At 43.4% G+C, this 24,482-nt stretch overlaps 2 protein-coding genes across 3 annotated transcripts; one reads left to right on the forward strand and one right to left on the reverse strand.

The window, feature by feature from the left end:
• Window positions 1-1,531: 1,531 nt before the first annotated feature.
• Window positions 1,532-10,480, reverse strand: LOC141017431 (protein zyg-11 homolog). 2 transcript variants are annotated; one of them, XM_073492159.1, is made up of 15 exons: window positions 10,304-10,454; window positions 9,536-9,701; window positions 8,701-9,205; window positions 8,406-8,622; window positions 8,057-8,197; window positions 7,080-7,256; window positions 6,760-6,824; window positions 6,379-6,478; window positions 6,097-6,147; window positions 5,530-5,691; window positions 4,287-4,334; window positions 3,792-3,992; window positions 3,652-3,704; window positions 3,158-3,255; window positions 1,532-1,989 (listed from the first exon to the last, which is right to left on the reverse strand). In XM_073492159.1, the coding sequence occupies exons 1-15, from the start codon at window positions 10,304-10,306 to the stop codon at window positions 1,829-1,831; spliced, it is 2,148 nt and encodes a 715-aa protein (XP_073348260.1). In that variant the 5' UTR covers window positions 10,307-10,454; the 3' UTR covers window positions 1,532-1,828. The 2 variants fall into 2 exon arrangements, with proteins under 2 accessions (XP_073348260.1, XP_073348259.1); XM_073492158.1 differs by having other exon boundaries at window positions 8,406-9,205; window positions 10,304-10,480.
• Window positions 10,481-12,295: 1,815 nt separating this feature from the next.
• LOC141016820 (angiopoietin-related protein 1-like) lies at window positions 12,296-24,054 on the forward strand. The gene is made up of 6 exons (XM_073491371.1): window positions 12,296-12,376; window positions 12,526-12,812; window positions 16,545-17,377; window positions 19,828-20,021; window positions 21,140-21,410; window positions 22,517-24,054. The coding sequence occupies exons 3-6, from the start codon at window positions 16,582-16,584 to the stop codon at window positions 22,702-22,704; spliced, it is 1,449 nt and encodes a 482-aa protein (XP_073347472.1). The 5' UTR covers window positions 12,296-12,376; window positions 12,526-12,812; window positions 16,545-16,581; the 3' UTR covers window positions 22,705-24,054.
• The last annotated feature ends 428 nt before the right edge of the window (window positions 24,055-24,482 follow it).

A 24,482-nucleotide genomic window follows, 5' to 3' on the forward strand; every position in this document is an offset into this window, starting at 1 on the left:
AACACTCTGGTGGTAGCGGTGTAAACACCAACACTCCCCTGGTGCTCTGAGCTTCTGGTCTGAACTGCTAGCTGAACGGCTAACTGAGCTAACTGTAGCTACAGACCGCGATGTAGTTAGTGTTAATTAACATTAGCGTTTTTACTTCTGGGGAATGGGAATTTTTGGGACAAAATGCTATCTAGTGTCTGTTTTTTTCATACTATTTCTGGGCTGTTAGCAGTTGCTAGCTACCAGTAGCCGTGACATAGTGACAAGACATAGTTTAGCACATTACCTTTGTTATTATACAAGTTAAACGTGTTAATTAGTGAGCTTTAAACGTGCTGGTAGGTGGATATGGTCATGGCTCAACAGAGCTTGGTTAGCTGTTTCACCATGTTTCCAGTCTTTATGACAAGCTAAGCTAATTGGCTGCTGGCTGTAACGTCATATGTAGCGCACGTGGTGTTATTCTTACATTCTGACCCTAGGCAGGGAAGCAAGGAAGCACTTTTCCCAAAAACAACTCTCATAATCTTCACGTGTTTTTCCTTCTGTTTATTTGACACAGTCTTTCTGTCTCGTGTGTCACTTTAATATTGATGGACTGTTTGAGCCACGGACAGACCTTTAAGACCTGATTAAGGCAATGCACACCACTATTACCCTTTGGCTCTTCTGTTACTCGTAACCTTACCTCCTCACACGCTACATTTTCCACACACACACACACACACAACCTACACTAGCGCAGACTCACCATGCACGCTATAGAATAACCTAGAGCCCCTGGAAAGCGGTGGCATTTTCCCACACTTCTCATGACCTGAACGTCGCACCACGTTCACTATAGGGCCCTTGACCTTTGATTGCACATGCCTGCCACTTTCAAATTAACGTTCAGGGGTTAAAATGCTGACCCTGGATCAGTGTGCGCAGCTCTTTTCTAACATATAGCCTACCACTGGCAAGAAGATGACTCACCTGGCTGAATCACAAGCACGCAAAGCCATATCCTATTTAGTAGATCCCTTCTGAGTTCCTTGGGGGGGATTTAAAAATGTGAATCAAGGGGATTTGACACTTAAAAGTTGAACATAGTGGTATAACTCAAATATTCATGCAAGGCTGTTAATCCACTTTTCAAAAGGAATTATTAATAGAGCAACTTAGAATAGACTCCGTAGATGCCTACGAGCAGTTCTGTCTTCCAGCTGTGTTACATAAAATATAATGAATTCAGACTCTAGGATACCAGGGGAGAGAGAAAGACAGAAAGAGAGCAAGAGAGGAGAGATAACTTGTTTTAAAGCCCAGCTGCTTTGTAATGAAGGCCTCAGTACAGACAGAAACACAGAGGAGATCCAGGTTGCTTTGGTATTTTGCTTTTTATCATGTATGATCTTAAAATATAAACATCTAAAGACTGAATGTTTTACACAAACAGATCTTAAGGGCAACACAACCCTGAAGCTACAGTACCAAAGCACCCTCTAGTGACAAGTTTTGGTGCCATGCATGATTTACAACACAAGATTTGCTCTCAAACTTCAGTTTATTTGAAACACTTTTATTAAGGTTGAATGTTTTCAACTTTACACCTCAGAGTGGTTAAAATGTTAGTTTTAAGACAAACAAATTCAACAGTTTAATGACAGAAATAATGTTCCACAACATGTGATCATACTCTTTACATAAAATATACAGCATATAATTTATTCTATTAAAATTTCATTCCAAGAGGGCTGACGTGAGCTGTCTGTGCTTCAGTATCTGCAACCGCACATCTACAACATTTGAAGCGCAGCGCAAAGACAGTAAATCAAATAAATTCTTTGCTCTTTTGTCAGGAGTTTCGAGGCCCCGTGTGACCCTGGTGTCGCTCCACCATAAGCAGGATGCTGTCTGACAGTCCTTTAATGTCGCCGTGTGTGTCGGGATGTGCAGCCAAAGCCTTCAGAAGTTCAGTCACGCCCTCCTTCTCCAGCATGCTGCTGTAATGTGAAGCTGGAGGATAGAGAGAAGACGGGCTAAGAGCAGAGCAGAGAGGAATGGGAGCTGACAGTGATCGACCCCACAGCCACTTGAATTGTGTTATTCTGGAGGCGGTCTACACAAATCTATTTTATTTTACATATGGTGTTGTATTTGTATCACGTGTAAAATGATTAAAGAATAAGTTATTTTACATCAAAATGGAGAAAAGCAAGAATCCCCACATTTGAGAGTCTTACAACATTTTGCATGAAAAATGACTTTACCAACTCATTGATTACAGAGGTGGGAAGTACTAATACTTTGTTAGTGTGGGTAAGTAGATTTCAGAGCCTGTACTGTCTTACTTCTACTGGAGTAAAGAATGTGTGTACCTCTGATTGATTATTAAAATCGCTATCAGTTCATGAGGCAGGCAGTTGCGGTGACCTTCGCCATTTGACCTCCACTGAATCAGTTCAACCTCGAGTCAGAGTGGACATTTGTGCAAAGTTTGAAGAAAATTCCTCAAAGCGTTCTTGAGATATCGTGTTCACAACAATGGCCCAGATGTATGTATGTTACATGTGGACGGACAACCTGAAAACATAATGCCTCCGGCCCGGCGATCACCGGCACGAAGGCATATAAAAACAGGGGGCAGCACTTCAATAGAGTAACTGTAGCTGCCTATAGCTAGAAGGCTCAGATAGCCATTCATCTTGAACTGGGAGCTCGGAGCACCAGGGCAGTGTTGGTGTTTACAACGTTAGCACAGGAGCTTTGGACTGGGACAGGCTGGGGCTTACTGGTTAGCATGCTAACTTAAGTAGATTTCCCTGCAACATGATACACAGACATCCTACCTTCAAAACTGTTACTTCTTCACAGTCTGTTGATAGTTTTAGTTAATTTTTTGAATGTTTTCTACTAAAATTCTTACATATTGCACCTTTAAAGCAATAGTTCAACATTTTGAGAAACATGCTTATTTACTTTTTTGCCAAGAGTTAAATATGAAGATAGTTACAATTATGGATTAAACAAACATTATAAAGCATGTTTTTCTGCCGATTGACTAACAAATGAATAGCTCTGGTAATGTTTTACACACAGTACTGTCTGACAAATTGATCTAAATATGCTGCCCTCTATAAATCCACCCATGTGCTCTCCACAGTTGTCTGTTTGTGTCTCTTACTGTTTTGACTGCAGACCAGATGAATGGCCCAGACTGCCCACAGCTGCACTCCTGACGGCTGACCGGTCTGAAGCAGAGGGCAGAATGGATGGAACGACCTGAAACGTGGACACGAGGAGGCAGTACACTGAGATTTAAAACTACGTGTTTTTGACATTTTTTTTGTTTTGTTTTGTACTTAAAAGCATCGATGCAATCCAGGGGATTTAAACTGAGGTATTGCTCTCTTGTGATTGTCTTGGCTTACTTTAGCACTCATTATATCCAAATAAATAAACCTATAAGGCAATTACAATTGAATCTACATGGTGTTTCAAACCATGCAGACATTGTATACATAGAATCTGAAACAGCTGGCCAGAATGTTATGTAAGGGAGAATGTAGGATGCCTTATTGATGGGGAACAATTGAAATAAAGTGTTATGCAACATGTACTGTAGCTTACATTAAAGAAATTCCTCTACAAAGCTCTCCCTCTGTTTTGTCCTCTCACCTGTATGAGACCATTTCTCTCTCCAGTTGTGACCACGTCATTATGGAAGCATGCTGCAAAGACAGAGAAACACTTTGAAAAGAGCCAAAGGTGAATTTAAGTCTGTTAAATGCAAACCCTCGCCTCTCTCAGACACACACCAGTTGCTTCAGTATGGTGCTGAGGAGCTCGTCGCCCAGTGTCCAGGCCTCAGGTCTGGAGGCGAGCTGTGCCAGGATCCCCCCTGCAAAGTAACGGACCCCCACCTCCACCTGGGAGTCCTGCAGCAGGCTGAGGACGTGCTCCAGCAGGTCCTCCTCTAACAGGTTGTCCTGTAACGCCTCCACCTCTGCTATGTTGTTCTACAACACAAATGATAGCAACGGTTTAATTTTATTCCTATTGGTCAAACAATGGGGACAATATGAAAATATTTAACAGAACTCCCAGATTCAGAAGGTGCCTGATGTCACAGAATTGAGCTATGAATGTGGGAATGATTGAAAAAGAAAATGAGCATAAGCTGTAAACACTGCAATCACTTTCTGGTTTACAAAAGCTGTAAACATGCAGTATACTGTGTCATACATGGCACATACTCAAATAACACATTCTGTCCTAATACGAGCACATATACAAACACATACTGAACTCACCAGCAGGCCAAGAAGCTTCTGCTGAACGGAAGGTTCACCGTAGTAGGACTGCAATGCAAAAAAAGGGGACAGCAGCAAGGAAAAAGTTTGTGTGTATTACGCTTTTCAGACCTGGTATCAACATGCGTTCTTAGTGATCCGATCACAAGTCGACAGCTGTGCGTACAGGTGTGAACACCCCCAAGATGCATTGAGGACACATTTGAAACCAATCACTCAGACCACATTTGGAGGAGGTCTGGGATGCATGTGACCACATTCTTTTAGCAGTGTGTATGGACATGTGTCCTGGGCCGCATCGAGGACCACCTACCAAACTAACGAACAACAAGAAAAAGCCTCAACAGCAATCATAAAGGATTAAACGTTGTCTGATTTCCAAGTAGTTCACTGTGAGGTAAATACTGTGTTTGGGCTCTCTTAACATGCTGATGGTAGAAGAAGATGTTTGTGAACACACCATATGTTTCAACCAACCACTGAACAAGTAACAACAACAACAACAAAAACACAAATAGCGTGATGTTAAGAGTTGTTGCATGAGAAGAAACTTACGAACTTAGAGGAACAGCTACAATAAATTCTAAATCATTTGTTGCCTTATTGGAAATTCGGCATTAAAAACAGAACATCAAGAAGCTCTTTTCCTTCCCAAAAGTGTCAGTTTGTCACAGCATCGCTGTACCAGCCTGTCTGTTTTTATGTCTTTAGTGTGCCATCTGCCTCCACGTCTGAAGTGCGTCGTGCCGCCCGACAGCTGTTTCAACTGTTTCAACTGATTTCACAATTTACACCAAATTTATTAAGGACTATAACATATTGACAGTAAACTGGTGTTAACTTTTACAAATACGACACCTAACAAAAACTATTACTTTGACGCCCGTGGAGACAGACGCCAGATGGCTGCAAGACATTCTTAACTATTTGGGCCTTCGTGTTAATCCGTAAACATTATACTTGAAGATATTTCCTGCTTTGTGTAAAAAAACGTTTGGGTTTGTTCCAGTGATGTAGGTGTATATTTGCATATAGAGCAAGGAAGTGAGACTTGATCACAAGTGACCACTCGAGACGCATTAAAAGCCAGGTGTGAAGTGACGGACCTAAAGCTGTCCACTTGTGCTCAAATCACTCAGAATGCATGTTGATAAGAAATGTGAACAGCCTCTATGTGAGCCTCAGTGTGGGTGCATTTCTGTATCAACGTGTCTATCAGTATATTTTTCAGGGACTCTTCTACCTCCAGAACCTCCTCGTACAGCTCCAGGCCCTGGCACTCGATGAAATTGCGAGCAGCGGTGGGCATTTCATCTGTCAGGTTCCAAAGGGCGCTAAGGGCAAACTTCAGAGTGGAGTCCACCACTCCAACCATGGCTTTCTGCTGCACGATAGCCAGCAGCTGCTGTGAGACAGAAGAGGATGATGGACAGCACGTCAAAGACAAAACGGACAAAAATGAAAAGAGAATGTAAATTGTAAAGTATTGAATTCAACTGTTGGATTCAGTTGTTTACGTATTAATAAGTGGCACCAGAAATACCATAACTTAAGCTTGGAGAGAAGCTTGATTACATACACAAAGAGAGAAACGGAGCGGTGATTGAATAAGGGAGTAACAGTAAACGGAGAAGGACGAGTGCGCGGGGCAATGAGGTGACAGTGTGTAAACGAGTGTATACAGTGGGTGGGTAATGGAAAACATAGCAGGTGAGAAAGACAGAGAGAACTGGAAATACACTCACGCCTATCTGGTGCTAAGCCGGGGACGTTGGGTAAGTTGGAAACTAAATACTAAGTGTGAATGCACCTTCATAATGAAGACGTCCTCGGCGAGCTGAGCGGTCTCCTCAGTCGACAGCTGTAAATAAAACAGACACATGAGCGCTTCTTTGAATTCTAAATGTCAAACTAGAACAAATAGTGCCATTATCACGGAAAAATTGGCCCACTTAACTGGACTACATTCAAGCATAAAGCTTCAGCTAGTGTCACAGAGGTGCAAGAGGTGATGGAGGTGCAGGGCGACTAACAGGTGCCATACTATTTCCCTGCAGCACGCTAATGCACAGTAAGTGAGCAGTGTCTTGACCTTGGCCACCAGAATGGAGATGACAGCCACAGCCATCCTCTGAAGGGTGGGATCCTCATGGCTGCTCAGCCAGTTAATCACCAGCGTGGCTGCTAAATACCTGAACCATGATCACAGCGTGGATATAAGGAAGACAGTATTAAGAAAATATGCCAGCGGTGTACAGACAAGCCTTGGGAAAATGTGCATTCAGGTCTGCGCTTTGACATCTGGAAGGATTATTTCTTTTGGCGCTTACATTTCAAGAGAAAATAATTTTAGCTGGATCACAATTTGCTGGAAAAACATTGCAGTGCCACTCCATGAGAGCACTGATTATCTTGGCTAATGCATGGCCTTGGGCTCATACGTCATATTGGAAGAGTGAGAAAGTAAACTAACTTGTCAAAAGGGACATCCTGAAGGATGTAGTCACTGCAGAGCGCCAGCAGGCAGTTCTTTTGCACCTGGAGAGATGGAAACAGTTCATGAATTAAAAAGAACTGTGCGAAGAAAATAAGTGGGTTAATGCATGTATGAGGTAATATAAAGTAACTACAGATCCAGTCTGAAAGGAAGCAAAGGCATAAAATTTGAGGTCAGAATTTGAATGACAAGCCAGCTGGTAGCAGCAGAACCTCTCTGTGCCACATTTTGCTGTTGTGTAACTACATGATATCATTATGGATCTGTAATCAGAGTCACTGAGAATGTTGCCTGACCTGCTGGTGGTTGGGGAAGGTCTTCATGGCGTACAGCAGCTGGGTGACAGTGGAGCTGAGCAGGCTGACGGGCATTGCCTCTGCCAGGTCCTGAGTGGTCAGGTTGAACACACACGCTGTGGCCACCAGGTGGACGTGCAGGGAGGTGGGGTGGCTCTGCATCCCGCTCAGCACCAGCTACAGGAAACAACAAGTCATAATCACGTGTGTTTCAGAGTAAAAAACTGACTGTTGTTGGGACCGTCCAGAAAAGGATGGATATCTCCACTTACCATCTGGGTGTCCGCTTCACTGAAACTCCATCAGTAGAGGACAGTGATGGGACAGGGAATCTCCCACATATTATTAGTGTGTAACCCTCCCACCTCCTAAGACTACACACCAAGCCAGCTGTGAGGTTGCATTGTACTATTCATCTGTAAGGCTCTGCTAGAAACTGCCTCTTTACCTCCTCGTTCTGATCACGTATAAATACTGTAATTAAAATGTCAGGTCAAAGGACATTGTAACTTTGGCTGCAGAGGGAATGGGCAACAAACACTATTAAATGAAAATATCTTGTTTTTTCATGTTATTTCTTTCCTTTTTTAGACTTTAACGTTATAGCTGATCATTTGGATTGCTACTTCAAACTGTGGAAATAAAATTTAAAACAAAAAATGTGTTTCTGTGTGTTTTTCTGCCTATGAGCTGTGTATGTTTAGGAGAGTAACTGCTGAGATCTGTGAACGAATATTCAGTTTGCTGACATACATGAGTAAAGAAACCAGGAAATTTTCACATTTAAAAAACTGGAATCAGATAATTTTGACTTTTTGCTGAAAAAATAACTCAAACCGATTAATGGATTATCAAAATAGTTGGCAATTAATTTAACAGCTGAAGACTGTTCGAAAAATCGTTGCCTATCTTAAGATCTGTGTCGTATTAAACCAGATTTATGCTTCAAAGAGCAAACACAATGCTAACCGTAGTACCTGTAGCATATCTGGTCGTGGACTGTCAATGTCGGTGATTAGATTGTAGAGATGGATGAGGGCCTCTCGTATGAAACACTCGCGATCTCTGTACCTTCTCAGGGCCTCACACACCTGGTTCTCATTAGCCTCTCCAGTTACCTGAACAAACACACAGCACATCAGCGCCATCAGAGAGACAGGAAATGCAGCGGCCACATTCAGTATATATAGAAACAGAGCCTCAAGTCACAGACAAATGAGAAACTTATGTGAGAGTCAAGCTCATGTATCTACCCATAATGCTCTCTCTGATTTCCTGACATGTCACAAACTATAGTATGACATCAACTCTGTCATAGGTCCTTACTTTTAGAGTTTTCTGTGAAGTAAGGATATCACACGAGCTAGCCCCGGTGGCTAGCAGGCCCATGAAGACCAGTCCAGCTCTGGCCTCCACAAACGCTCTGACCGCTGCTTCGGATATTCTCTTCCGTCCAGAGATATCTAGAGAAACAAGCGAAGGGAGGACCTGAGGACTCCCCTCCAGAAGCTGCCGCACTGTCTCGTCCCCATCTCTCCCGTCACTGTCATCCACAGTAATATGGTCATCTGAAAAGTCTAGATGCCTGAGAGCGTGAAGCTGGCTGAAGACAAAGAACAACCTGGCGGGCGACATGTCCAGCTGCCGCAGCCGGTGGGCAATCAGAGATTTCAGGGTGTTCTTGCAACCAAGGAGTGCGGTAAGCTTTGAGACAGCACTGCAGGAGATATCCAGGCTCTCCAGCTGAGGGAGAGAGCAGACGTCTTCAAGGACAGCATCAGTCAGGTCTGTGGTGGCAAGGTTGAGTGTCCTCAAGCCCTGCAGGGAGCTGAAGCCAACATGGGTCCCTCCATCCTCCATCAGAGACTCCCAGTCCAGATGGAGCCCATTGAGGGACAGCCTCTGCAGGCTTGATCTGCACTCGAGGTTGGAGGCCAGGCCTGAGACGATGTCAGCCCCAGTGAGGCCCCCAGAGACCCAGGAGGCATCTAGTTCCTGGAGCCGGTGAGGGCAGAGGGCCAGGCGAAAAGCTTCTGCAGACACTGGACAGAAGCGGATGGAGGCTCGGCGCAGGCGGAGCTCTTTGCAGTTGCGGAAAATCCCAACAGTTGTGTCATTCAGGATGCCTTGTAGAGAGAAGCAGACAGAGGGACGTTGTAGGAAAAGAAGCATCAGTTTAGCCACATTGATGTTTGTGGAATAGACTTTTCCCACCATTTGAGCCAGGCAGAGAACTCATGTGAACTCATAAATCATATGATGACAGGGTGAGTTAAGGATAATTCTGACCTTATAGTTAACTTTTGTTTACACAGGCAGTTGCGTGCTTTGAGAATCATAACTAACTGAAGGTCATGGGTGAGTCACATTTATCATGGTGTGATAACTTGCATCAGAACTGCTATCACTTGGGAGATATTTATGTTGTCCGTGCTTTTCCTGTCCTCCTGACCCACCTTTAGTTCCCATCTTACACAGTAGCTGGTCAACCATCTCCTGTGGGAAGAGCGGGGCCCAGCTGAGGCACATGGAGCCGTCTGCTCGCCTGCTGCACAGAGCGTCCAGGCTGCAGCACACCTGAGTCAAGCAGAGGTCACTCAGGGCCTCTGGGCCCTCGGCATCCTGCAACACATTAACAGGTAATGAGAAGAGTCATGCAACTAGATAATAACATAACATAATGAAGGCATTTTAAAGGGTCAGTTCACCCAAATTATAGAGAAAACATCACATTAAATATATTGAACTTGAACCCATTTGGATGTTAAGAATACCATCATAATGAATAATACAACAGTTTAATAAATAATAATACTAATTCTGTGTTGTACATGATGTCATATATCTATAAAGTAACACCCAATACATGTGTTAGAGGTTTCTGTTTATCTTTTAATGCTCACATTAAAGACATATGTGAAGTTATACAGGATATGCCCTGACATGTGTGTCTCAGGCTTCTTCCTCAGGGGGCCATGAGACCCACAGTGACACAGGATCTCTAGTCTAATTTTATCCGCAACAGATGAGGCACTGCTCACAAGTAAAGCCCCTTTAAATCACCTAATCCAACCTGTGTCTGCGGGCCAGCGTGGACAAAAGCAACTCCTAGCTAAGTCGCACAGCGCGGTGGGTGTAACGCAAACAGAAGCGTTCATTATCAACAAGTTCACGACAACAACACACCAGCAACATTTCACAGAAGGGGACGCGGTCAAACTCACCATGCTTAAAAAGTAAACAGTCGACAGGACGGTAAAGAAATAACAGTAACGCGCCGTTCAGAAAATGTCTAAACTAAAAGACGCCATTGTTTCAAATCCTTTTCTTCCCACAAAACCAAATGAAAGTTAGGAAATCTTCTGTTTTTATAACAGTCGCTGCTGCCGACCGCCGAGTATCAACTGTCACCGGCTGACCGCTTCCTATTGGTCAGTCCGCATGACGTCAGAGGGTTTGTGTAGAGGTATGCTTGCTTGTTCATCCATGCTAGTTTTAGCCTACATTTATCAGACTCTATCTATCTATCTATCTATCTATCTATCTATCTATCTGTCTGTCTGTCTGTCTGTCTGTCTGTCCCTCAATCTATCTACTGTACTTTCAATTACATTTTCCTACTTCAAATTCATTTGACATTTGTTGCCAAGCACAATTACAATTATGAAAAGGAAATTACCTAAAATATGTAAAAAGTAATCGTTGTATATAAAATAAAAAAAGATCAATAAATAAATAAGAAATAGATAATCAGAGGTTATCTTGTACGTAGGTGTAAATAAAATGGGGCTAATACAAAAAGCCATTAACAACAATAACAAAAAGGGGATGGGGGATAAGTACGATATGGTACAAGTATATTTGAATGTAAGTAATGTAAATTAAGATGTAATGAAACTAAGATTTCCCTTTCTTGCACATTCATACTGTTAGTGCTCAGGATAAAATCAATGGACCTGCAACAACTGTGAAGGTGGAGGTGGTAATAAACTTGTTTAGCCACAAGGAGGGGCTCACACAGAGAGCTGGATTTTTAACATTTAACCAGTGTGACAGCTCATGTTATAGTGATATGTGGAACCGCAGTACGAAACAATTAATCCTTAAATGCAACACAAAATCCTTTTTGCACATGACAAAATATACACTATCAGCAGTGATGTAAAGGAACTTTCAAAGGGCAGGGGCCAAAATGAAAAGGGGGCACCTCGTCTGGTTTTTAAAAAAGACACAATCAGTACTTAGAACAGAGAAAAGTTTAGGGTATTTGTCAACTATCCCCTAGTGTGTACATGAATGATGAGTTCATTTTTAGATGGCTGTAGAGGTGAAAGTGTCCCATGTTTCACATGAAAAAAGCAAAACTGTGTCACAAGTCAGAAAATGAAACAAACACTTTTTTTTCCCTTTCTCATCCCTTTCATCCACTTGGTACTCCTCATGTTTATCTTGGGACCCCTTAGGTGTGCCTGACCCTAGGGTTGGGAAACACTGATCTATGCTGGGTCTTGTTTAAATGTGGTGCAGATAAAGATTTTCCAAGGCATGGATTGAATTAGCACAAAATGTGTTCGGCTTCCTCCGAACACATGGTCTTCTATATATAATTTATTTAAATTGGATGACCTATATTATATACAACCGACCACCTAGGAGACACACACTCTCATACATATATGGGTCTCTCTCTCTCTCTCTCACACACACACATACACACACACACACACACACACACACACACACACACACACACACAACTTCATTATGAATGTCCTTCCTCATTTGCTCATAAGCAAAATCTGTCCTCCCACATGCCAAAGTATTTCTCCCCACGCAGAGAATCCCCATGCATCAAAGCCTGTGCTTCCTCTTCAATCCAAAACATTTAGCTGAGGGGCGTTCTTTTGTCTGCAAAGCCCTCTGCATATTGTCCTCATAACCAAATAAACACAGCTGCCAATGGCTCTTGGATTGCCGCAAGAGACACACTCACATCCCATATACGGAGCAAACACAAGAGGAACGCTCACATAAAAAAAAAAACAGGCCCTCCATTTGGTACGCTAAAGCTACTGGATCACCAGAATCACTTAGTCATTAGATTACAGCTGATGGGAAACAGCTTTGTGAGGAGGAATAAGTCGACTCTGATGAATTAGTAGTTAAAAGGTGAAGCTGACAGACCGTGTGAAAGAAAGAAAGAAGAGAAAAGAAGAGTTTATGAGCATGTCATCAGTTTCTACAAGACAAATAGTGTGTGTGAGGAGACAGAATAACGTTGTAAACAAGACCTTAAGGTAGTTAAATGTTGACAACTTGATTGATTTTGAGTGTCTTCGCCACTCCTGCTGACTCCCAGCCCAGTCTGATTCAGCACTTAGTTTTTCATTCGTGGTGAAACCTTATATCAGGAGGAGCCTGACTTTTTTCTTCTCAAACTTTACAGAGGAGGAAGGCAGGGCCAAGCCTTCCCTCTGCTCGAGCAACTACAGGGAAATCACACCATCAGCCTCCCTCTTTCTCTAGATGGACCACCCTCTACTGTTCTCCTAGCGGACGGTGTTCGCTTGTGCCACAGCTGTAGGAGGCCCGTGCTCTCAATGAGAGCAGAGACAGAGGGAGACTGAGAGTGAAAGGAGGAGAATGGAGAGCATGAACCTGTGGGGGAAACACAACTGAGACATCAAGCCGGGTCTAACCTGCACCTCCTGGACCGCTGACACACTCACACAGGTAAGATTAGCATTTTTTTATTTCTGAGATCAGGTTATTTATGATATTAATTTAAAATTTGGTATGATTTTCGTGCTTTGGAAAAGTATTCAAACTGTTGAAACTTTGACATTGTTGTGATTAAATAAGTGAAGATAATATAGAACAGCCAGAAGTCAGATTGGGGTCCTCTGGACATCCGAGACTTTTTATAAATAACAATGGAGTGGCTGTAAAATGCTGACATAAAAGTAACTCTTTGACTATTTTAAAGAAATGTATATAATTCCATATGTACATCTGGTTTAAATCCCATGATCACATTTACCATGTAGGCTACCAAGCTTATGCGTCATATCATCTCCTCAACAGACAGACATAATCAGCGGCACCATCAGAATAACTTGTGGGCTAATTGGCAGAGTCCTAGAAGTCTGCTGGCTCAGAGCAAAAGCCACAACAAAGATAGACTGGGAAAATTGGAGTTTTTGACTTTGCAATACATTCATGTTGAAATAAAGTTGGAGAGAAAGTAGGTGACGTGACTGTGGCTGTTGAGGGTTTCAATGTAAATGAAAATCTTTAAATTGGGGAGCTTACCAGAAGACAGTATGAGCTCAGTGGCACCACTTAGAGTCAGTGGGCCGATTGGCAGCGTCCTCGTGTTCCTCTGGGCTGGGAGAACCAGCCACCGCAAAGTTTGACCTGCCGGGTTTGCAGGGGACTGCATTAATATGGATGAGGCGGTTGGGATCTGGTCAGGTCTGGCTCTGAGGGAGGAGAGGAGAAAATAAGTCAACAAAAAAACACGGCTGCTGCGGCTGACTTGATGAAGACCAGCAGGGTGTGAACGACGGAGAGGAACCTGGCGGTAATGACTGCCGATGAGATTCACAGCCCTGGCTGAGGAGCCTCTGTGTAAACACTGTCACTTCTGTCAGGGCCGGGGCCTGTGAGATTCATATTGTGGTGTTGGAGACGTGCAGACGGGCCAATTGCTGAGACCGAGCTATTGAAGGGGGATGACCTGTGATTACGGAAAGATGGGGGGAAAAAAATCCTCTCCGTGTAATAATAACTAACCGACAGAGCCGAGGTGTTTCTGAGCTCTGACACATGGCCCATTTTCCTTAAAGTGCCTTTTTCTTTGCCATCAGATGGTTCATGATCAGTGACAACTCCAGCTTGACATGTTCAAGCTAAGATAAAAGGCTTTGTGGCATTTTCTTGTGCTGCTGAACTTTTAAGCCAGTTATTAAAAATTAATGTTGGCTCAGACACTTTCTTCCTTTCTTCAATAAGTCATTGTGCCTTATAAGAAGACAAAAAACTTGTTGTAATATATTCCCACTGAGTCAAGCATGTTTTTTCCCCTTCAACAATGATAAAAGAGTTCTATTCTGCCACAGCAGCAGTTTGAGCCTAGGTAATGCTCTGGGATCTGTCCCATTAGCTGTGGTCAGGGCTCTTCAGTGCAACTAAACATCAAGAGGAGACCACAGAAATCATTCAAAGCCCCCGCTGACTCTGTCTTGGATTAATTTAATTCTGCTTCCTTGGCATGTGTTGAAATCCTCCTCGGATTTTGTTTTGATGAGCTCCATCGTAAAGTGGAGCCTGTCAGAAGTGTTCGATGAAAGTTGCTCAACCTCCTTTGGCCACATCCACCAGACTGCCTTCTGGTTGGATTTGGCCCGGCTGCCGAAATTTGGGCTCAACACTGACTCCAGATCCAAGCCTCGCTATTGACTATGGAAGGAGGGTTCTTTCACTTAGCATGCATTTCTCAACGTCACCCACCACTGTTCCATTCGTTGTGCTGTCACAACTAATAAGATCAAAACACAAGCTTCCCGTCCAAAAATAGACTCCAGAAAACATTACTTACAAAATCAGGGATTCCTGCTCCCCCTGCTGCTACCCAGACACATCAGTTTCTTTTATTCCTCACCAAATTCAAATGTATCTGCTCGTACCAGCCAGGCAGAAATGGCAGAAGTTAAAATGAGTCAGCGAGGCTCGATGATAACCACCTGCTGACTTCTACCATGCTGCTCATTACTGATACACGCTGTTCTACACCTCATATTCCATCAATGACGGGCAGTGAAAGCAATCCCATTAGAGAAATATTTTCAATCCCATCATTGGTGACATAAACTCAGTTCTTTTACCAAATATTTTCATTTTCAGTCAAGACATTTTTACTAATCCTCCGCATGAGCCGGTGCAGGTAGACTGAGAGGCTGTGGGCGAGGTTCATGGAAGGTCTGACACAGGAGATCTAAGGAAATATGAAAAACAGATCCCGGCACACACCCAGACACCTGATACAGATGTGGTGAGGGCGGTAATGAAAGAGAGCCGATGAGGCCAAGTATTGAAAAAATGAGTTACGATAACAGATTTGTGGTGGGTAGGTGGGTGGCACTGCTCTTACTCCACCACAGGCACACCAGAAGGTACTATACTTCTTGCCAAGGGCAGGAGAGTCTGCAGGACTGGATGTGTGAAAGCAGCTGCGCCTTTGCCACAGTCTGCTCGTTTTCACTTTACATTTTAATGCTCATTTACTTCACAATTAAGCAGAGCTCTAGCATTAAGCCTTGACTGGAGGCTCTCCTCTGTACCATGCCAACAGATGCTCCTTGGCTATGTCAGATTTGCAGGCACAGCGGTTGTAATGGATTATATTGGATTAGAGGAGTAAAGAAAACATATGGTAGGAAAGTGAAACAGAAGTATAAAATGAGTGGTAACAAAAACGAAACGTCTTTATAAATACTTGGACCAATTTAAACAGCAAGCCCGGTGACATTGAGTGTTTTTCTTCTTGTCAACAAAGCCAAAGTTAACAAGTATTGTCTGTGTAGCCAAGGCATAATATAGCATTTCATCCTTTAGGCCAGACAGCAGAACTCAGCTGCTGTCCAAAAACTACTAAAAACCCACTGATTTACACTGTTGCACTGGGTGACATCTTCCTTTGTTATCACGAACATGTAGTTTATTTTGAATCAAGTCCATGTTGCACAGTCTGATTCCATTTGTAATCTTTCCTAAGAACTACAACGTTCAGCTGTTTTGAGATATTACAGGCCTTTTTTTTAACAGGACTAAGTGTCTACAGCTGAGCTCACGGCTAAGTGAGGTTGGACTTTCTGCACAGAGGTGCTTTAAGCTAAAGCTACAAACTACGCTACTAAAATCAGCACGCTAACATGCTCACAATGGCCATGTTGACATGGTGATATCTATGAGGCACAATGTTTGACATGTTCACCATCATAGTTAACATATTTGCATGCTAACGTTAGATAATTACCAGTGGCGGACTCAGGATGTTTGAGGGGCAGGGGTGATAAAAAAAGGGCACCAACTGTATGTGGTGGGGCACCAGCGTGCAGAAAGGGCATCGGAAGGGCACCCTAGAGGGCACTTTATCATGTTTTATCTGCCATTGGGGCATCTAAGAGGACAGTTTCGCTGTGTTTTTTCACCAAAGTGGTGAAACCATTGATTGACGGATCGACATTGGCATTCAAGCCGCTTGCCTGGCTAAAACTTAAATAATACAATATGCATGAATCATTTTTAAGATACACATTTTCAGGAAGAAGCTATGAGTGCCAAAGACAGGATATGGAAAGTGAGACACTAATACATTGTTGGTTTTTCTTCTTATGGGATTTATTATTAACATCAACCTTTTCCTTTGGTAAAACAGTCTGCACTTCTCTTTCCTTTTTATAGATCTTTAGCTTTTTTGGTGATAAAGAGAGGAGGAACCATGGAACCTGGAACCTGGCGCCTGTTTATTTTGTTTGGCCTGTCCTTATGGAGCAACAGCCAAGCCCTCACCAAGCACCCCATCCTCTCCCGGATCCGAAGAGCTCCAGAGGCCAAAGAAGAAGGCAAGAAGTGCTCCTACACCTTCCTGGTCCCTGAGCAAAAGATCACAGGACCCATCTGTGCCGCCCGTGGTTATTCAACCGACAAGGACCGAGTGACACGCCTGGACGTGGCTGCGGTGCGAGACCTCCTTTCAAAGCAGCGTCGGGAGATGGAGACCTTGAGGCTGGTGGTGGATGTGGACGGCAACCTGGTGAACGAGATGAAGCTGTTGAGGAAAGAGAGCAGGAACATGAACTCCCGAGTGACCCAGCTCTACATGCAGCTGCTGCACGAAATCATCAGGAAGAGGGACAACTCACTGGAGCTAGCGCAACTGGAGACACGCGTCCTCAACGCCACCACTGAGTCATTGCGCTTGGCCTCCAGGTACAGGGAACTGGAGGCCAAATACGCAGCCCTGTCTGCAGTAGTGAACAACCAGTCAGTCCTGATTGGGGCTCTGGAGGAGCGTTGTATGCAGGTCTACAGTCGAAGGCATGAGCAGCCACCCATGGGGCCTCCACTTGTGCAGGTGGTGCCTGAGAACATTCCTGTTAATGTGCCACGTTTCACCAATGAGATCCAGAGGGACAACACCCGAGCCTTTGGGAGGGGCTCTCGCTCTGGGCCGTCACCCACAGGTGGCACCCTGGAAGTTCAGAAACCTCCACAGAGAAACTTCAGTGCTGAAGGTGAGTGAAAGATTGAGTTAAGGCTCATTTGTGCTCCCTTTACTTCCGAAAATAGATACGTCCGTTTCATTTTTAAAACTTCTTCCTCATGTCCTGTGGTCATGTCTCGCTTGAACTAATGGCTACACTGCAACACTGCCCTCTACGACTACCGGAGGTACTGCTCCGTCCGTATCATTTCAGAAAACATGCAGAAATACGGACGAAATGAACGCATTGGTATAGTATGGATGCTCCGTCCATATCCTTATCTAACGTTGGCCATAAATGAGCCTTTAGTGAGTTGTCCGTCTGCCCGTCCATACCATTATTAATTTTCATTCATTTATTCAGTGCATCAGTCATGAAAGTCCAAATCAGTCACGCTAAAATTTCTTGCAGTCGAGACTTTGCAGGCCAACCATAACAAAATAACAATCAGCGACCGAACAGAGCTGCAGGTGGGCCAGCAAAGGTTAAAGATTTGCAAATTCAGCTGGAACTCTGCTCCCCGCTCAACCGAAAGAACACAAACTAGGATGGAAATAAAAATGTTGTAACGTCCCAACCGAGGCAGGGGACTTAAAGTAAAGCAAAGAAAGACCTAACCAGCGCGATTCTGCTCATCAACAGAAATTCCTGACACATTTAGATCGCCCTCGCCCAAGAATAATAAAGTGTGTTGGATTTCAGCGCAGCTGTGTATGAAAATGATCCTTTACAAGACTGTTCCATCGCATGTGAGATGTAGACAAAACCCAGGCTGCCATGATAGGCTGCTGCTAAACCACAAAGTAGAGGCACTTCTGGTATACTTCATGGGATGAATGGACTACACCTTTACATCATCATTATTATTATTATTATTATATTATCAGCCTGGAGAGGGTTACTCGCTCTTTAAATAAACTCACTGCCACATATGTTATTAATTAACAAACTCATGAGAATGTCAAATTACCATGAAAAAAGGCAGATGTTATTCCCTTAAAGAGAGGGTTAACAACATCTATTTTGGTTTTTTGACCTCAAAAGCAATTTCGTATTAAAGTAGCTTAATTTGCCTCATTTTCTCTGCTGTTCTGGGAGGACACAGTAAACACGTATATGTTTGCAGGCCTAGATAAATGTGTTTTATATTACTCTGTCTGCTTGTTTTTTTTTTTCTTTTTCTCCTGTTTACTGGTTTTTCCTACTTATTTTTGCCTTCTGCCAGACAGTGACTTCAGTGTTCCTCATCATGTAAACTCAAGGCACTTACATTATTGTCTCAGGGCTCTTATTTCACATATGCAGTAGTTCTCCCCAAGACATGTAAACACACTTTAATGTGTAAAATTGATGGCGTTACCACTGAAGACCAAAATCAGACTTTCTGACGTGTATTTAATCAAATACATATTTTTATGCCGTAGATATGTGTACAATAAAAAAATAACCTTACATGATTTATTTTTAGTATCTACAAAAAACAGCAGTGACTGCACCCAGGCTAACTGGAGGGCTGCTAAAGCTAGCCTTAGCTAAAGCTAATTCACAGACTATTTCCAATCTGTTTTCCATAGTTAAAAAAATAATTGTGATGCTCCAAAATCTAATAATTTAGATTGTTATACCACAAAAATAAGGTATAATACTTAATGGAAATAATGCAGTGCCAGATGATGTAGTCCTGCTAAATGCTAAAGCCTCGCTAAAGCTATGTTTCCAACCAAAATACCCGCAACTTTTAGTCCCAGAAGCTGCTTTTCAAGGAATTAAAAGGTACCCTCAGTTTGTTTTTGTCTGCATCTCCACCACAGTTTAAGACGAGGATTAGGTAGATTAGACTACTGGTGTCATTTTTGTGCGTGACGACAAGAATGAAGACTCCATAATCTGTTGTATGCTTTATTCTATAACTACCAAGTTGAAGCACGATGGACAAAAAACAATTGCCCCAGCCCCAAAGTTCCACTACCCCTCAAGCAGGGACGTTTTGGGGGTTAAAACAAGGTCCCAGGAACTGCATTCAGACCCTGGTCCCTGCGATGGCAATGTCCTCCGAAGGTTCCTAGTCCTTGGGGAAAATGAGTTTCAGAATATCTCAGTATTTGGTATAAGTCCCCTTTTGCTTTAATGACATGTGCACGCCTGCTGGCATGGACTGCAAAACCTGATGACTCATGTCATCCCAGCATGATTTAACAGATTCATAGAGCTTCTTGTGATGTCATAAAATGTTTGACTGTCTCAGTTCAAGTGTTCCCATAAATGTTCACTGGGGTTGAGATCAGGTGACTGTGGAGGAAAGTCAGTGACAGGATTTCTTGTTCTTCTTTGGTCTTAAAGTAGTTCTAGCAAAGCTGTGAGGTGTGTTTGGGCTCATTATCCTGCTGGTCTCCTACTTTTTTGACCGCACTGTACTTTGTCACACACTTTCTCTGTCTTTCTTACCACCTAACTCTATCTCTTATTGTTCTTTCCTACAGGCCCGTTCAGAGACTGTCTCGACGCGCAGGAAGCTGGCCAAAGCACCAGCGGCATGTACCTGATCAAGCCAGATGAAACAGAGAGGCCAGTGCAGGTCTGGTGTGAACAGGATATAGACAACGGGGGCTGGACCGTCATCCAGAGCAGGAAAGACGGATCCGTTAACTTCTTCAGGAATTGGGATAACTACAAGGTGATGACAATGGCACTTCCCCTGCCCTGTCCGTCTTTATTTTTCTCTCTCTTCTCCTGAGCCAACCTGAACATTTGGGTCATCCAGAGACAACAGGGGTGCCGTTATATGACCCATCTAGAGGAACCATCTGGGGTCTTTGGGACTATTTCCTGGGCCAGAATCCTAGTGTTTTTACTTACTGTAGATTATAACGCCCTGTCAGCAGCACTATTTGTCCAAGGTTATTTGGTTTGAGATTCCCATTATGAAATATTAGATGGCCCTACTAGGAAGGTATGTTCCACAGCTCAATCTGCAGGCGTTTCTTTCCAAAACCACTGCTACTATGGTGCCTTCCTGGATGGATGGCTGGTTGGCTTACTCCACCACACCATATAGACCCTCTCATCAAAGCACTGTGAGAATGAGACGGAGTATATCGCTGCTGGCAGCCTCGCCGATCCAGTGTTCCATTCAGCCCGGCCAGGCTTGTGCATGTGTAACTGGAAGCTAAATTGCCCTCTTCAACATTGATTTGCCTCTGCGCTCTCCCACAAAGCCACCACATGTACACACACACAGCACCAGAGAGGAGGCCACGGACTGAAACTCTACATCATTCATCATCTGCTGGCTCACACAGCTAATCCACATTCACAAACCTCAACCCTCCTCTACCAAGTGAAGTGTTCTGGAGGCGCATGGCCAGACGTAGATTGCCTGCGGTTCCCCAACACAAGCGCCCAGGCCAGTTTGACCATTAGCCGTGATCCAAGAGATCTGTGGGGTTTGAGCGATGAACCGGCATTCTGAAGATGGATGCTTATATTCCTGCATAAACTCTACAACATGTCTTTCTCTGGAATTTCAAAGACAGTGTGGCACTCTTTTGACACAGTGGTTTTTCTTTTGAAGGTTCACAGTTTGTCTCAACTACAGAACCGTGACTGAAACGTCATCAAAAAGAAAATTGTCATTTGTTGTGTCACAATCCCACAGCCTCAGTCACAAGAGGTTTTATGTTCCTAAACAGTCCTCGTGTTTCTAAACTCCTTAGGCTACCACATTAAAAAACAATGCACATTATTTTCTGTAAATCTTTCTGTAACCTTCCTTTTAATCTTCCTTTGACTCAGAGCGGCTTTGGCAACATAGACGGGGAATACTGGCTCGGTCTGGAAAGCATCTACAAGCTGGGGAGGCAGGGGGACTACAAGCTGTTGGTGGAGCTGGAAGACTGGATGGGCAAGAAGGTCTACGCTCAGTACAGCAGCTTCCACCTGGAGCCTGAGAGCGAGAGTTACCGCCTGCGACTGGGCACCTACCAGGGGAACGCCGGGGACTCCCTCACTAGTCACAACGGCAAACAGTTCACTACTCTGGATCGAGACAAGGACGCCTTCTCAGGTAGAGGAACATAGGGTCTCCTTTAAAGTGCATCATGATATTTTATTGCCTCTCTTTTAATATTGTAACCTTTAGTACCTAATTAGTTCTATTTTATTGGTCAAAATCAGACACCCTCAAGGTAACACATTTCTCAGACTGGTCCTACATCACCTGGAAACTCACAATGCCTTATGAAGCAATTCACTTGCATCCCATAGAGAATAAATAGCCTTGATGACCTACTGGAAGCAAAAATGTTGCCATACATTGCCTCCAGTTTTCTGTTCGTTGCTGCGAGTGTATCAACGCTCCCAAGCTAGCACGTAGCTTTGCGTTAACAATGTGGAAATCAGCAGAGTATATTTTTTCCAAAATTGATGTGACTTTGTGCCAACCAGAACTCCATTTTGATTTGTATATGTAATCCTAGGCGTAAGGGACATAAACATTATTAACTTCATGCACGTCAAGCCAGAGGTGGCAGAGGTGTTGGTAGTTAACGGAAAGCTGTGGCCGTATCCGACTGCCCACACTCACAGAGTGACTCACAGACTTTGAGGCGTGTTCCCAGTAAGTCTGCGAGGACTCCCGGTGTCGTCATCATCAAATCAGTGTACGAGGGCTCTCTCACAGACCTGTTGAGCCCATTAAGGCCACTTTTACACGAGTCCGCATGTCTGCAGACTTTGCAGGAATTACCCTCACTTCATAGCGTTGTAATTTTAAACAAGCTTACATCGGGAAGCCCGAAAACATTTAAAAAATTGATGATCATCCAGATGATGGTATTCTTCTCCTCTACGGAAATCACTCACTTCATTAAAGGTCCACTTTGTTATAAGGTTGATTTTTGAGTCTCATTCCAAGCTTGTCATATACTGATGCTTTGGGATGGCAACCGACCGATTTACAATCCCAGAGTGTCAGTATTTGAGGAGTTAGGATTGACACTCAAAAGTCAGCCTTACAAAGTGGACCTTTAGGGGGGACATGGGGTTGAGCCAATGATTTTGAAAAATTCTGTCAAGTCTGAAAGACAACATCAAAAGTGTGTCTTTGTATAATCCTCTTTGTGAAAAGGACCCCACCTCACGTAGCTAATCATTCCTGTTTCCCCATGACAGGTAACTGTGCCCATTTCCATAAAGGAGGCTGGTGGTACAACGCTTGTGGCCAAGCCAATCTTAACGGTGTCTGGTACACCGGAGGTGTCTACCGCAGCAAATTCCAAGATGGCATATTCTGGGCTGACTACGGTGGGGGCTTCTACTCTATGAAGACTGTCCGTATGCTGATCAGGCCCATAGACTGAAGAGATACTTTAAGTCAGGTTGGTCCACGGGCGACTGTGGAGGCCAGGGCAAACTTGAACCTCATTTATAATTGTGACTGGACAATACCATCAGCAACTGGTTGATCCTACATAACAGAACTGCACCAATGGAGATTACCAACCATCAGTAGTGACTTGAGCTGCCTCCTGTAACAGACATGGACTCTGAACATTGCTCTCTTTATATTGTAATAGATGCACACATAGAGGGAATTAGAGGACATGACTATTTATAGTAAGCCATACAGCTCCTTTAACCAGCAAATACATGTGATGGTGAAGGGAAATTAAAGAATCGCTGCCAAAACTATGCAGCTAATGATGCAAGCTTTCTATCTGAGTAAGAGACCACAATGTTTTCCTCATTAATAGGTCACCCCATGGAGAGGAGGCGCCACGTCCTTACAGAACTTTTGGTATTGATTACACTTATAAGCTATAGCGTCATAGATCCTGAATGTAGCTCCTACCTCGCCAAGATAAACATGTGGGGAAACATTCATACATGGTATTTAACTTGTGCTGTTGGAAGCTGGAAAATACATTTCATTAAGACCTATATAGTTTTGTTTAGACTCTGTATCCACGTCTAGATCTGAAAAGACCTTAATGAAATGGAAAAAGTGAGTATGTTTTATGTACATTTGATTATACAAAAGCAGTACTGATATTATTATTGCTCCCTACACTTAAAATGACCTTTACTGTATGTTAAACTACTTTGTCCGAGTGCAGATGACCAGGAACGATAATTTATGTGTACAATTAACTTATCATAACAGTGAAAAGGGCCAGGTGTCCTGAGGGAGCAGTAAATGATCCGACAGAAAATAGAGCTTAATTTCCTCCACTGTGTATATGACAATCATTCTCAAAAGTGTGCTTGCACGTATGGAAATTGCTGTTATATGTTTTTCTCATTTGTCTGTTGATTAAATTTCAGTATGACTCTCGAAAAAAAAAAAACAAGAATTGTTGGGAGAGAGAGAAAAAAAGAAAAAGATGGAATTACGTTTTGTTTTGAGTGGTTTCCGAGCATGAAAAATATGCCGACCAAGCGTATTGAGAGTTCGGGGCAATGGCACAGACAACGAGAAACACATTGCTGAAAGCCAGACAGGATGGAGAAAGAAAGACAGAGGAGAGAGGAGGGGATGAACTGGGATGGAATCGGTCCAAATTTCCAAGTGATTTTCTTCCCTTTTCCTTTTAAATCAGAGAAATTTACATTCTTTCCAAACAAAAAGTGCTCGAACTGTATGTTTTCATTAAAATATCTTTCACTGACAAAGTCACGGGTGCCTGCACTCTGTAATCACCGGCATGGGAGGAAAGCAGCATCTTTTTGGGGGAAACCATCCCAGAGGAAAGGGGAGCCGGGGGAGGGTTGAAGTGGTGGGTCTGCTTTCAACAGCAGCGCTGTATCCAAAAGCTGTTTGGTCTCCGAGCCCAAAATAGACTCTCATATTGTGCTGTATTTTCTTGCTGACCACAATGGCCCTCACACCCATCTCTTTAACCAGCTTTTATACAGCAACAAAACACAAATCCGGACAACGGTCCAGCTGGACATGGAAACATGTTTTATGTTTTTGTAAAGAAAATGGTGTCTAATAAAAAAAATGGGCATTATAATGTTAAAATAAAACAGCAGTTAAAGCTGAAACAAAATGAGTCACCATACTTGGCAAAACAATATTACACAACTTAGAGTCAATAAACTGAGAACATTTAAGGTCACGTCAGGGGACAGCTTG

The sequence above is a fragment of the Pagrus major genome, chromosome 21, assembly GCF_040436345.1.
Source record: "Pagrus major chromosome 21, Pma_NU_1.0".
Taxonomy (NCBI): Eukaryota; Metazoa; Chordata; class Actinopteri; order Spariformes; family Sparidae; genus Pagrus; species Pagrus major.

What these genes read in the sequence shown, in the direction of transcription:
- LOC141017431 (XM_073492158.1), bottom strand. An exon ending in GTGTAAGATGGGAACTAAAG is followed by an intron (nt 9,206 to 9,535) that starts GTGGGTCAGGAG and finishes TCTCTCTACAAG; the next exon opens with GCATCCTGAATGACACAACT. An exon ending in TGTACGAGGAGGTTCTGGAG is followed by an intron (nt 4,335 to 5,529) that starts GTAGAAGAGTCC and finishes TTTGCATTGCAG; the next exon opens with TCCTACTACGGTGAACCTTC.
- LOC141016820 (XM_073491371.1), top strand. Translation starts at nt 16,582, where the DNA reads ATGGAACCTGGAACCTGGCGCCTGTTTATTTTGTTTGGCCTGTCCTTA. An exon ending in GAGAAACTTCAGTGCTGAAG is followed by an intron (nt 17,378 to 19,827) that starts GTGAGTGAAAGA and finishes TCTTTCCTACAG; the next exon opens with GCCCGTTCAGAGACTGTCTC. An exon ending in AGACAAGGACGCCTTCTCAG is followed by an intron (nt 21,411 to 22,516) that starts GTAGAGGAACAT and finishes TCCCCATGACAG; the next exon opens with GTAACTGTGCCCATTTCCAT.